At 49.7% G+C, this 15,000-nt stretch overlaps 1 protein-coding gene across 1 annotated transcript in view; it reads left to right on the top strand.

Annotated features, from left to right (window-relative positions):
• aldh1a2 (aldehyde dehydrogenase 1 family, member A2) overlaps positions 1 to 7,855 on the top strand; it is a 21,092-nt gene extending 13,237 nt beyond the window's left edge. Inside the window, exons 7-13 of the mRNA XM_079737229.1 lie at positions 142 to 255; positions 3,200 to 3,302; positions 4,952 to 5,136; positions 5,625 to 5,789; positions 6,148 to 6,305; positions 6,851 to 6,925; positions 7,043 to 7,855. Of these exons, the coding sequence (XP_079593355.1) occupies positions 142 to 255; positions 3,200 to 3,302; positions 4,952 to 5,136; positions 5,625 to 5,789; positions 6,148 to 6,305; positions 6,851 to 6,925; positions 7,043 to 7,115 (873 nt within the window). The 3' untranslated portion in view covers positions 7,116 to 7,855. The remainder of the gene's footprint in view (positions 1 to 141; positions 256 to 3,199; positions 3,303 to 4,951; positions 5,137 to 5,624; positions 5,790 to 6,147; positions 6,306 to 6,850; positions 6,926 to 7,042) is intronic.
• Positions 7,856 to 15,000: the final 7,145 nt, after the last annotated feature.

The raw sequence follows: 15,000 nt of genomic DNA on the forward strand, positions 1-15,000 counted from the left end.
CCTCCCGGGCCCGGGGCCCATGTGACGCCTCCGGTCCGGGCTGGGCGTGTCTCTGTGCCCCCCCCCCCCCGGCCGGGGGTTTAGCTTGGCTCCGCTCCTCATCTCCCCTAACGCCCGCTTCCTCCCGCTCTGTTTTCACAGGCCGGCTTTCCGCCGGGAGTCGTCAATATTTTGCCGGGGTTCGGGCCAACGGCGGGATCTGCCATCGCCTCTCACATGGGCATCGACAAAGTGGCGTTCACAGGTTCCACTGAGGTAAGCTCCCCCCCCACCCCCCCTGTCGGGCCTTCGACCGCCGCAATGAGTCGAAGGTAGAGGGACGTGAACATATGCGGTGCGTTACCGCGGCGGGCTCTGATTGAAGGGCGGCAGCGGCTCCAGACGACGTGCAGGGCGTCCTCTCTGCCCTTTCATTACCTCCACAACAAGGGGCTGCGTCTTTAAGGCCTGCTGCCTGAGCCTAAACACCCCCCTTCCTGCTCTTATTAAGTGGCCGAGACACAAAGCCTCCCCCCTCCCTGCTCTGGGTAGTCAGACGTTGACGGGGATAATATCAGAACACACGCAGGATACATGGAAGCTGAGTCATCAAAGGATTGTTAAGAATGTACCAACTTATTTTTGTATCTTATTTTATTGAACCATGCTAGGTATCAGAATGTTATGTTCTCAAGCTGATGGGGATGCTCAAAGTGCCGTTTCCCTTCCTACTAGTTCATGTTCAAAACTCTGCTCAGTCCAGGCCTCTGCTCGAGTCAAAGGACCCTGGTTCTTCATGACCTTGGGTGAGGCAGGAAGGACTATACATGAAATAAACGTAAGGTTTATGGTGTCCAGTGATGTATCTTGGGAGAAAGGCAATGTGGCAACTGTGTGGGTGTTACCAACCACACACCACACCTACACACAGACACACACAAACACACAGACACACACCGACACCCACAAACACATATGCTATCTATCTATATCTATCTGTCTACCACAGACTAAAACATAGACTTTCACACATGTGTCTGTGCCTGTATATGCAACCCGTATAAAACAAACATCTTTGGCACTTTTGGATCTGCGGTGAGTAAACATTTCCTTTCTGAGTGGCCTCGTTTTCTTAAACTCCTTCTTGTTGTTTCCTGTGATCTGGAGTCAATTAGAGAGAGAGTGAGCTAGCGTTGTAAGACACTGCCAATGCCCAGACAGTGAGTCACAGGGGTGGCCCTGTGATTGGTGGAGGCAGGGGACAAAGAACCAGCAGCTCTCTCAGACAGGACGGAGGTGCTGCTGCTGGCCGCTGTGGTGAAGCTACAGGTGGATTCTCTGGACCACAACACACACACACACGCACACACACACACACACACACACACACACACACACACACACACACACACACACAAACACACACGCAGACATACACACACACACACACACACACAAACACATGCAGACATACACGCAGACAAACACACACACACACACATACACACACACACACACACAGACACACACACACAAACACACGCAGACATACACGCAGACAAACACACACACACACACACACACAAACACACACGCACACACACAGACACACACACACACACACAGACACACACACACACACACACACACACACAAGCACACACACAAACACACACAGACATACACACAGACAAACACACACACACACACACACACACACACACACACACACACAAGCAACTGCACAGATACACACGCACACAGATACATATATACGCACACACAGATCCATACACATACACACACACACACACACACACACGAGCGCAGTGGCTTCTCACACACAGCCCCGGCCGCCCAGCGTGTTGCACTGTTCCTGAGTAAACACACGCCGGCCTTCTGAGCCCCTTTGTGTTCCTGATCAAAGACAGAGGGGGAACCGCTCCACAAAAGGAGAAAGGAAAACCTACTATTGTTTTGGTTCTCCGAGGCTACGGGCGAAGAGATAATATTATGATTGAGGGACGTGGATATTATAGAGGCTGCGGCAGGAGATGAGTGTTTCCATGTCGAACAGGGGGGGGGGGCAGGGAGGGGACGGGAGAGCATCTTGTTCCTGTTACGTCCTGTCCTCTCTGAACTCTTCTATCTGCTGGAGAGGCTTGGAGGGAAGGCGTGGTTAGGATTACCCCGGCTGCTTTCGGATGGTTTTGAGATGATGCTGTTGGGGCCGTGTCGACGCCGCACCGCGACCACACAAGCACCCCCACTCCTCTGTCCACAGACACTACGTAGTCCTTTACTGTACAACAACGTCCTGCCACATGACCGCCTCCCCAGTGATGCAGACTGGCTATAGGTCCTTTAGTCATAGTTGTCCAATTATGATCTGATATATATATTATGATACCACAATTACGATTGTCTATTGTAAATGTTAATACGATGTTATTGTAGCCAAGATCAGATTTTAAATGTGCACAACCAACTTTATAACAAAGACCCAAGTTCCCAGAAGAAGTGTCTTTATGAATTAACGATAAGTGGAGAGGTCAGATGATGTAGATGTATGTCATAATGATGTAGATGTTATGTATTGTTATGTATCTACAGGATTCTTATGCAACGGGATGATTCATGTGCAGGGGGCCAAGTCGAAGCGACAGCCTTCACCTCTCCCCCCCCCGCATACATCTTCTCGCATCGCCACGGTTACTAGCCAATAAAAAAACAATCTCACAAGTCCCATATTTTTCCAGAAAGCCGATCCCATATTATGAGACCGGGGTTTCAGGAGAGAATAAAACATTATTAGACAAGTGAAGTGTTTGGTTAGACGTTAAAGAATGTCCCCTGACACTAGAGACTGGATGATGTGGAGGAGAGTCGCGTCGGAGCCGGCCCCCGACCAAGCAGACCGTAGACCCTCCTCTGGCCCATAAACCACCAGCCCCCCCCCCCCCCCCCCAGCCAGCCAGCCGGCGTGTTCTTCGGACACGGGATGCGCTCCTCTGCTGAAACATCACTTTGTTTCCTGCCACTTCCTCGCAAAAACCAGACCCTCAGTCTGTGCGCCGTACTCATGTTTCAGGCGGCTCTGGGTGTTGGGACGTCCTGTGTTGGGACGACGTCCTCCTGCGTCCGGGGCACTGGGACCCGGCTGATTTACCGACGTGTGTCCCCGTGATTAAAGCCCCCTCCCTGTTTCCTGTTCCTGTAGGTGGGCAAGCTGATACAAGAGGCAGCTGGCCGCAGTAACCTGAAGAGGGTGACGCTGGAGCTGGGCGGAAAGAACCCCAACATCATATTCGCAGATGCTGATAGTATGTTACCGCATACACACACACATACGCATGCATGGACACACACACATGCACACATACGCACACGGACACACACACACACACACAGACGCACACACACACACACACGCACACACACACCCACACTTTGTTCCACCTTGTTGGAACTTCATTCAACACGAGCCGTACATTCTTTATTTACTTACACTGGACCCTTTGTGATGAACATAAATCTGTGTAAGTGGGTACACACACACACACACACACACACACACACACACACACAGACACACACACACACACTCTGTAAGCTTTGTAGTGGACTGAAGACCCAATGAGTGGATGAGTGAGAGCCTGATGTAAACTCCTAAGTGGCCGACCAAAACGAGGGGTGCCACGGCTTTCAAATGCTTTCAGCAGCCGTTGGGGGCGTCGGGGGGGGGCTGTAAATCAGGGCCTAGAACCTGCCCGCTCGGCCGCTTGGGCCGGGACCCATAAATCAGGCTCCCCGTGGCTCCCCCCCGTAGCAGCAGGGTCCTGTCTCTCAGGGGTCAGATGTCAGCCGGCTCCGCAGACCTCTGAGGAGAGCCAGCAGCTCCAGATATCACGTCTGGTTCCTGCACCTCCATGGGCCCTGGTACCCCTCTTATAGGGTCCTCCATGGGGCCCCAGTACCCTCAGATAGGGTCCCCCATGGGGCCCCGGTACCCCTCTTATAGGGTCCTCCATGGGCCCTGGTACCCCTCTTATAGGGTCCTCCATGGGGCCCCGTTACCCCTCAGATAGGGTCCTCCATGGGGCCCCAGTACCCTCAGATAGGGTCCCCCATGGGGCTCTGGTTCCCCTCAAATAGGGTCCTCCATGGGGCCCCAGTACCCTCAGATAGGGTCCCCCATGGGGCTCTGGTTCCCCTCAAATTGGGTCCTCCATGGGCACCCGGTACCCCTCAGATAGGGTCCTCCATGGGCCCCCGGTACCCCTCAGATAGGGTCCTCCATGGGGCCCCGGTACCCCTCAGATAGGGTCCTCCATGGGGCCCCAGTACCCTCAGATAGGGTCCTCCATGGGGCTCTGGTTCCCCTCAAATAGGGTCCTCCATGGGCCCCCGGTACCCCTCAGATAGGGTCCTCCATGGGGCCCCAGTACCCTCAGATAGGGTCCCCCATGGGGCTCTGGTTCCCCTCAAATTGGGTCCTCCATGGGCCCCCGGTACCCCTCAGATAGGGTCCTCCATGGGGCCCCGGTACCCCTCAGATAGGGTCCTCCATGGGGCCCCAGTACCCTCAGATAGGGTCCTCCATGGGGCCCCGGTACCCCTCAGATAGGGTCCTCCATGGGGCCCCAGTACCCTCAGATAGGGTCCTCCATGGGGCCCCAGTACCCCTCAGACAGGGTCCCCCATGGGGCTCTGGTTCTCCTCTTATAGGGTCTCCCATGGGGCCCCAGTTCCCCTCAGACAGGGTCCCCCATGGGGCTCTGGTTCTCCTCTTATAGGGTCCCCCATGGGGCCCCGGTTCCCCTCAGACAGGGTCCCCCATGGGGCCCCGGTTCCCCTCAGACAGGGTCCCCCATGGGGCCCCGGTTCCCCTCAGACAGGGTCCCCAGGCCGCTCTGTCCCCTCCCCGTGCTCAGGGCGTTCTAACCCTGGCCTCGTCCCCCTCCTCTCCCAGTGGACCTGGCTGTGGAGCAGGCCCACCAGGGGGTGTTCTTCAACGCGGGCCAGTGCTGCACCGCCGGCTCACGCGTCTTCGTGGAGGAGCCCATCTACGAGGAGTTTGTCCGCCGCAGCGTGGCGAGGGCCGAGAGGAGGGTCCTGGGGAGCCCCTCCGACCCGACCACCGAGCAGGGCCCGCAGGTACACACCGGCAGCCCTGGCCCTCCCAGGACGCAGCGTGGGGCTGCTTCTCGTCCTCCAGGACGTGCGTGACACCTTCTCCGCTCTAACCCTCTTCACACCTCTTCTCTCCCTCCTCTCCCTCCTCCTCCCTCCTCTCCCCTCTCCTCCCTCCCCTTCCCTCTCCCTCTCCTCTCCCCTCCGTCTCTTCCCCTCTCTCCCTTCCTCTCCTCTCCTCTCCCCTCCTCTCCTCTCCCCTCTCCTCCCTCCCCTCCCCTCTCCTTATCTCCTTCCCTCCGTTCCCCTCCGTCTCTTCCCCTCTCTCCCTCCCTCCCTCCCCTCCTCTCCTCTCTCCTCCCTCCCCTTCCCTCTCCCCTCTCCTCCCTCCCCTCTCCTCCCTCTCATCTCCTTCCCTCCGTTCCCCTCCCTCTCTTCCCCTCCTCCTCCCTCCCCACCCTCCTCTCCTCTCCTCTCCTCCCCTCTCCTCCTCCCTCCCTCCCCTCCCACAGATCAGCCAGGAGCAACAGGCCCGGGTTCTGGAGCTCATCCAGAGCGGTATCAGCGAGGGGGCAACCCTGGAGTGCGGGGGCAAAGCCCACGGGCTGAAGGGCTTCTACGTGGAGCCCACTGTCTTCTCCAACGTGACGGACGACATGCGCATCGCCAAGGAGGAGGTAAACACACGGACCAGCTGCTCCCCGCGCCGATGGGCCAACACTTGCCTTGCACACGGGTTAACTACCCCGGGACTCAAACCCACGTCCTCTACTTACACAAGCATCAGAGCTTTGTCCAATAAACTACAAGCAAGCACCAACTAGAAGGACATAGACAGTTCAGCCACCCAGTCCAGCGAGTGTATTATCTTGACTCAGGGAGGCTTGGTACCCAGCAGGTAGAGCGGGTTGGCTGGTAACCGGAAGGTTGCTAGTTCAATCCCCAGCTCCTCCTGGCGGACTGTCGAGGTATCCCTGAGCAAGACACCAAACAACTTAAAGCACATAAAGTTTATTGAATATCTCCTCTACTTAGATCTTCGGGCCGGTACAGCAGATCATGAAGTTCAAGACCCTGGAGGAGGTGATCGAACGAGCCAACAACACTGATTACGGCCTGGCCGCCGCCGTGTTCACCAACGACATCAACAAGGCCATGGCCATCTCCACCGCCATGCAGGCCGGCACCGTGTGGTGAGTCCTGAGACCGTGAGGACGCTGCCAGGCCTCAGTGACGCTCTTCACTCACTGTAGACCTGTGGTACCTCCAACCAATCGACCCTCACACACAGAGTCACAGACACACTGTGCCGTACCTCAACCCAATCTGCCCTCAAACAGAGTCAGACACAGCCCACCAGAAGACATCATTTCATAGAAGGCCTGTTCTGTGAGAAGATCTTCAGAGCATCCCCTTTTCTAAAGAGATTAGCCTCAAATTAGAACTATTGAATCGGACTTGAAGCACCTTTAAACTCAGGGATGGAGCGAGAAGATGTTTAATCAGAGGTTTACATTGAACCACTCAAGAACGACAGCGTTGGGCTGATTCTTCAAGATCAAACTCTTTATTATGTTAGAGCCATTTATTGAGACGCTTTAAATTCTCACCTTAACTCAACCCATAGATCAGGGTTTTTCTCTCAAACCTTCTTAATCCCATCGTACATTAAACATTCAAAGTTAAAGTTTGCTCGCCCTGAAGCGTACCAATGACCTCGTTTGTGTTCGTGTTCCAGGATTAACTGCTACAACGCCCTGAGCACACAGTGTCCATTCGGAGGATACAAGATGTCCGGTAACGGCCGAGAGCTGTAAGTAGTGTGTGACCATCAGCAACTAAACGACAAAATGCGCTCCAGACCGGTCCTTCAGACCGGACGCCTCCACAAGTCACTCGCCTTTCTAACAACGACTCTTATTTTCCGCAGGGGGGAGTGTGGCCTGAAGGAATACTCCGAGGTGAAGACCATCACCATGAGGCTGCTGGCCAAGAACTCCTAATGGCGCCTCTGGTGGCGGTGGGAGGTCGTGACCTCCCTCAGCCCGCCCGGTCCATGAAGGCCAGTCTCTCAGCCGTCTGCATCGTGGATCAGCCCAGGCTGACCTCAGCTCCACCACACCACTCGGACAACACCTCCCAAACCCGCCGTTTACAAAGCCAGTATGTTGGTGTCGTCACCACAAGGAAACCCGTCGTCTAGCCTCTCTGATCCCACTAACTACACCTAAGCACTCTGAGAAACAATGGTGACACCCTGCAAGGAACTACATTACCCAGACACCCCTACTGCTAACACCGCTTGGTCCTGAGCCGGGACGACGGGACGGGATCAACGCACTTCCACTCATCCTACGTTGTCGGCGTCGGTGCGTCGGTGGAGACAGAAGTGGTGTTGTGTGCAGAATCACTTCTAAAACCTCATCCTATACATGGCAGTCCGCCACGAGAACGTCTAATGCAAAGTATCCGTTTAGTCCACTGACGTGTTGAACCTCAGATATGATTGGATGAGTCCGGTTATATGTTAATTCCTAATTTTAATTAATGACTTATGTCTTTGTTTAATGTTAGCTTTTATGACTTAACACTGTTTGTGATTTGTTTTGGACTTTGATGTAAAGAACGACGTTAACCTCTGTCCAGAGGCCATCATCATGTTACACATTCTCCTCGATACCCATGTATGTGTATGTAATGTTTGTTTAATCATATAGTATGAAATATAATAGTTTAAAATTGACCATGGTTTTTTTTAGTAAAAGAAACCTTTTCTTTCAAAACTTGTTCATTGTGTGTTCACTGTCAGTTTCAAATGGTATATTATATGCTCAGGTTTCATATTAATGTCGGGGGACTCCGGTAAGGACCATTAGCTGGTATTAGCTTTAGTGTGTAAAGTATGCCACCTTTCAAACATGGCTCCAGTACAGTTAGGCTCACATTTCATCGGTTTTAAGAAGACAAATGAAATGAATCAGAAATAGATCATCTCTCATAACTATACATTTTAATTGTTAATTATTTTGGGGGATTTTCCCTGTCTTAACAGACTGCCAGTGTGAATCTTAACAGCAGCATGAATCGTGTACGTTTAGAGCCACACATCTGAAACGGGTTCATCCTTTAGGAAATACTTTGGTTTACAATACTTGAATATGACAGCTCCACCTACTGGGCAGGTATGAGAACGCCTACGCATGCGTCAGGCTTGTCTCATGTTCGACTGTTGACACAATATTTAACACCCCTTTTGGAATGGCATGCTATCCTTTACACCCTGTTTGGCCTTCACCTTTAGGATGGAGGTTTAGATGGTGGTCAGTGACCAATATGGTGCTCAAACAAAGGATATTATTTTAATAACTAAGAAATAAGAAATAAAAAGTCCCAATGAGATGAGCGATACTCTGTGCGGTTTGGTTGCTGTTCCCATGGCTTCTATCTCTGAATGATAGGCGTTCTCGCAGTCTTTGAGAACGCAAATCATTCAGAGATAGAAGCCTGAGCCAGTATCTCTCTGAGAAGGAAAAGGCTCTGCTTTATTGAAGCAGTGTGTTAATCAACAGAGATTTCATCTGAAGTGATTTAAAAACCGAATCTTCGGTATGTGGGCGGTTGTTAAGAAATATGAATTCAACACACAAGCAGCCCTGATAATGGCAGGGATGCAGATTAAGTAGAACGCTGCACAACTACGAGCTTTAACGTAAACATTAAACCTCCTTCCTCGGGATAAGCGTTTAATACATCATTAATACCGCGCGATAAAGGCTGCCAGAGTTTTATCTTGCTTGTACAATAACAACCCCACACGGTTCTGGAATGGAGCTATCGCTGTAGAAAGGGGAATGCGCAGAACTCGTAAATTATATGTTTACTCCAGACCGGCTCGGCTTATTCAGACACGACCCCGTTTGACCAGAACCCTTTTGGAAATATTGTGTTTTACTGCACAAGCACAACCTCAAATAAATGGCATGATCTCTGAGCCAGACCACACACTAACAGGGGACACTCACCCTGAGTCCAGATGTCTCCTGATCCTGTTGAAGCTATGTTTAGTCTCATAGACAGGCAGATCTTTGTTATCATTTCTTTCTTTCCAAGAGCAAGCTCATTCAACTTTAATGTTGGCTCATCCTCGTCCCTATAATGTAGAACGTACTCACAGGATGGTCATGTCCAATAGGCCTTAATCACAGAGGTGTAACTGTAGGGGTGAACACAGGTGTATCTCAAAACATTAACCCTGAGCACTGGGATACCCACAGACCTCTCATTAGCTTAATGAGCCACACCTGTCCCTGTAAACCTCTGTGATAAGGCCGGTTGGTATGTGTGTGGGTATGGATGGATGGATGGGTGGATGGAGGCATGGATATACAGACATTACTTCTCTGTGAAATGCTTTCCTGGATTGAACATACATGACATGACATTCAGTCAGGTCTCATCAGTTTGTTCCCGGAGCTTCAACTCCTCCACAAACGATGGACGTATATGTTCACAGCCATGAATAAATAACTGAGGAGTCACAGACATGGACATTACTCTGAACTTAAAATAATAAAAGACATTGTAATCACTTCACTTATTTTCCATTTGTCTCGAGTTGAGAAGTTACCTTTACATTGAGGGCATTTAGAAGACATTTTATCCAAAGCGACTTACAATAAGTACATCTGTCAGAAAAAGAGAAACAACAATATATCGCTTTCGGTACAGTAATGATGGTCATAGAATCAAGTGCCAAGCACTAACTATTAGGTTAACCCATTCCCTGTACACAACAAAGATAGGTAGGATAAGACGCTACACAATGCTAAGTACTATTACTAAGTACCAGGACATACTGTACACCATTAGTGTGTACATTAAGTTCCAGAAGTGAAAAGGTTGCAATGCTTTAATACATCTTTCCACTATACTGAAGTCCACATGTACAGATCAATTTGAGTTATTCACAACAATGACATTGTACTTAAGATTATTCTAGTTTTAATATTGTAATGGGAAAATTATATTTTCACATTCTGTTTCTCTAACTGCTATTTGTTGATTGTGCCTTTTCCCTGACCCCCTTGGGGAGGTCAAAGGTCAAAGGGTCCAACTGAGAAGTCACTTAACACAAATTGTCAATGATCAAATCAGATCATCACCCATGTGGGTGCTACACATTGGTGGTGGTTAGTGAGGTCCTCCCTTCACTGTAAAGCGTCTTTGAGTGTCTAGAAAAGCGCTATATAAATTAAATTTATTATTATTATCATAATGTTTTCCTAAAGGACAGAGTTCCCTGCTATTCTCACCAGGTAGAAGAATGCTTAAGGGGATCTCTGCTCCCTCGGACCGGTGTACCCCAGGCACAAAGGTTAACGTTAGGCAACACTGGGAACAGGTAGGGTGTCTGGACAATACAAGGAATAGGAGACAGAGTTTACATGATGGAGGGGAAACGATGTATGGATTTTTCCATCACACATCATGTAAGGAGCAGACCTGTCTACCACTGTTGAAGAAGTCCTTTCTTTTGCCAATGCTTTAGACTTTTCCCTGCGGAGCTCTTAGAGAGACGGAGGGCAAACTCCCATGTGGGGCCTCAGACTATTGTATGTTTGTTGTATGTTTGCTGTATGTTATTGTATGTTTATTACTCCAATACATTTGCCTAATTATTATAAGTTCGGATGACTCTTTATTCTTAAACAGTTAATACAGAAACGATGTGGCGAGGTGCAAAATTCCACCACAAATATCCTAGAGATTCACTCGTTACATTGGTTTGATTATCTTTTGGTTCTGTGTGGTGAATGTACTCTGTTGTTTGGTGTCACAACAGAAAGAAGGGCTCACAAACAGACTGTGATCACCACTTCATGAAGATGATCTGGTGATCTGTGATGAATAAGTGACTGACACCCCTGGTTTCATCTGTAACATAAAACACATATCGCTTTAAGAAGTGCTCTCCTTAAAGACTGTTCAGGCCTTTATGGGACATCCAATGTACGGGTTGATTTAAGATGGGTCCTGGATGGACTCCAAGGTTAAGTGCTAATCCCATATCCATCTCCACTTGGATCTCGGTCCAAATGCCCCTCTCTATGCAGTTATTGGCAGAAGCACTTACAGAGTCAGATAATCGGCCTTCACTTACAATCACCCAGCGCCCAGAGAAATCATCCGCAAAACCATTTGCATATCTATCCGTCCATCCATTGGGTGAATTATTGCAATCATTCTATCCAACCAATAAGATATTGGTGTGAATTGGCTGGACTTATTTATTGGTTTTATATGCTGTGCCAAATACACTCTAAAAATGATGAAACGTATCATTTGGACCATAAGGACTTAAATGACACGGAGGCATTATGAGTATGAATGTCACCATAAACCTCGTACGTGACACGTCTATTGCTGCGCTTAAATAGGGGAATTGATTTAGGAAGAGAGGGGGGGGGAACGCCAGTTCCAGCGTTCTGTGAGGACCTGTGATCACTGGAGAGGCTGTGCTCCAGAAGGAGAGACACATCTCTGTCCTCTTCCTAAACCAAGCATGTGAGAGTTCATGTGAACGCTCCACGAAAGGATGGTGGGTGTATGGGACGGCGCCCAGATTCATAGAATTTCAGATGATTAGGATGTTTATTGTGAAATCAGAGAGCTGCCCTTGATACCCCTACACTCTCTCTCTCCTCAAGATTCATGTGTTTAGCTAAACACGTGATTCATATCATAAATAAATGGCTACTGCATATATCTTTTTAATAAGACATCCACAAACAAAACACAACATTTCCCAAACAGATCAAGGGCCAAACATGGGCTGTGGTTTAGAAGAAGAGGAACTTCAAGGTGAATCCTGCCAAAGTACCGGGAAATGGGGGTAAATGCATTTGAATGAAAACCCAAACTCCCTGATCGCAAACAACATCCTTGGCAGCGTTTTAAGGGAGGAACTTCATAGCTAAAGAGGGCACATTTGGTACTGTAGCCCTCAGAGGTGTAAAACAATGGGTGGACCACAGGGCTCATGAACATGAAAGGCTGCTATCACCGCTCATGGGCAGCGCTGAGTCACGGCCACAGCTGCTATGCTAATCTGGTTCACCACGACAGGTAGCAAAGCAACTGTAAATCATGACGGTGCTAAATGGAACAAGCTGCGATGCCTGATGCTCTCAAACCTTCACCTCTAGTGGAGATCAAGGGGAAACAGAACTATGGTAATGTTTATTTTTAGGTGACTGGATTTTCATTCTTTGCCATGTAGTTCATGGTGAAGGACAAAGACACACACACATGTGGACGCACACACAGACAGACACACACACACAAGCACTCACAGGCACACACACACACACACACACACACACACCACACACACACACACACACACACACGCACACACGCACACACGCTCACACACACACACACACCAATCTTAAAACGACCAAAACGATATTGATGCTGATAGACTAGCAAGCGTTGATTTTTCATTACTGATGATGAAAAGCTCAGGCTAATGTAAAAAAGGAATTAGTTTGTCCATCTATCTATTTTTCTTAATATCATCCAATTACGGCATGTTCCATCAACGGAGAGATCTCTGGCAGGGTGTCCCATTTTGTCTTAACCCCAAAATTACAACTATAACTCCATTATAATAAATGATGGTTCATCATCAGATATGGGACCCATTCGGTGGATGGGCTATGCTTTTAAGGAGAGCAAAAAAAAAAAAAAGCCAAAGAATAAGGAAAAGTCTTTAAGCCGATCTGGGCCTCTGCCAACTCGCCTAACCTTTGCTCCCACTGGTTTTGGGAGTGAGCTAGTTTCCTTCTTCCTCTGACATCACTCTAAGGGATCCACACAATGATAATACGGCCCCAATTGCATGACATTACTGCTTCCTCGAATGCACATGGGAGCGCTGTGTTAAAAAGCCCTCACAACCACCGGCAGACGGCCACAGCCAGCCCAGCTGCACAGCTGGTGTACTGCAAGGGACACGCACAACGGATACACAAATTCCACATAATTATGAACCAGGGAAAAACATTTCCTTGGGCAGGAGTTTTTTTTTTTTTTTCACAGAGCAGCCAATGGCGGAGCAGAGCACATCATGTTCCATTCATTCCTCAACACACAATCAGGAGAATTTGAAAACGATAGTGAGGCAAACATGTGCACGGCTGCTCTGTGTTTTTGTTGAACATCACATTGATGTTTGTTTCAAGATTGTTTCTGTTCTCGAATGGAGGCTCCAGGAATCAAACCCTCTTCCCCTTGTGCTTAAATATGTCAATGTGCCTTTAATGTAACTTAAGAGCCTCTAAAATGTTCTTGACAAGAAGATTTACTTGTGTAACAACACTGCGACTTATGAAAACCACTAGTCTCGTTTTGAAGGAACATTTGGAGGCACCTGGGTTCATCCACGTGACATGATACATTACTACTAAATAATCGCCCTCTTTGTTTGTCTTTGTCTGGGGGCATCGAGCCCTGGGTTATGATAGCGTGATTGTCAAAGGTCCACTTCACAATAAAGTTTAGTGTGATCCTATACTCCTGTGTCTGAAGCACCCGGAGCCCCACGGGATGCGGGCTCTGAATTCTAAAGCCAAATGCTGGTAGAAATAAGTGTTTTCTCTGTGCGCCTCAGATCCTAATTTGTTGTTGTAGCCTATTGTAGAAATATGATCCAAAAGCAGAGAAAAGCACACACACACAACGAGGGCAGAAAATGTGCACCTTGTGTGATTTTTTTAATGCGGTCCAGATGTGAGTGGGGACCATGGAAACAGGTGATGATAGCATTACACCCCGATTGCAAACAGATGGGGAAGGGCTTGAACCTATTCTGGTGTCACTGTCGGGGTCATAAATAAAGATTTTCTGTTGTTTTTTCTGATGAAATGATTTCTGTGTGAATAAGGCTCGGGAAACCCTGGCTCCGTGTCAAACCACAGCTAGCAGAGAGCATCTCCTGAAGAACAGTCAAAACGCAAAGTAAAGTAAACTATTCTTTGACAAATTGTTCCGCCAGTCAAATAACTGTTTACATAACAAGTCAAAATCAAGTCCACTAAAATACGGTCTTAACTCTGAAGTATACTGTGATGCTGATACACACACAAGCAAATACTAATATTGTTGGTATTAACACAAATGTTACAACTGCATCTGTTCAGATGGTTGTGTCTGATGCTCCCAGTGGTCCCAGTGGTCTGGGTCCCAGTGGTCCCAGTGGTCCCAGTGGTCCCAGTGGTCTCAGTGGTCCCAGTGGTGCCAGTGGTCTCAGTGGTCCCAGTGGTCTCAGTGGTCCCAGTGGTCCCAGTGGTCTGGGTCCCAGTGGTCCCAGTGGTCCCAGTGGTCCCAGTGGTCTCAGTGGTCCCAGTGGTCCCAGTGGTCCCAGTGGTCTGGGTCCCAGTGGTCCCAGTGGTCCCAGTGGTCCCAGTGGTCTCAGTGGTCCCAGTGGTGCCAGTGGTCCCAGTGGTCTCAGTGGTCTCAGTGGTCCCAGTGGTCCCAGTGGTCTGGGTCCCAGTGGTCCCAGTGGTCCAAGTGGTCCCAGTGGTCTGGGTCCCGGTGGTCCCAGTGGTCCCAGTGGTCCCAGTGGTCCCAGTGGTCTGGGTCCCGGTGGTCCCAGTGGTCCCAGTGGTCTCAGTGGTCCCAGTGGTCCCAGTGGTCCCAGTGGTCTCAGTGGTCTCAGTGGTCCCAGTGGTCCCAGTGGTCCCAGTGGTCTGGGTCCCAGTGGTCCCAGTGGTCCCAGTGGTCCCAGTGGTCTCAGTGGTCCCAGTGGTCCCAGTGGTCTGGGTCCCAGTGGTCCCAGTGGTCCCAGTGGTCCCAGTGGTCTCAGTGGTCTCAGTAGTCCCAGTG

This window comes from Pollachius pollachius, assembly GCF_949987615.1.
Source record: "Pollachius pollachius genome assembly, chromosome: 5".
Lineage (NCBI taxonomy): Eukaryota > Metazoa > Chordata > Actinopteri > Gadiformes > Gadidae > Pollachius > Pollachius pollachius.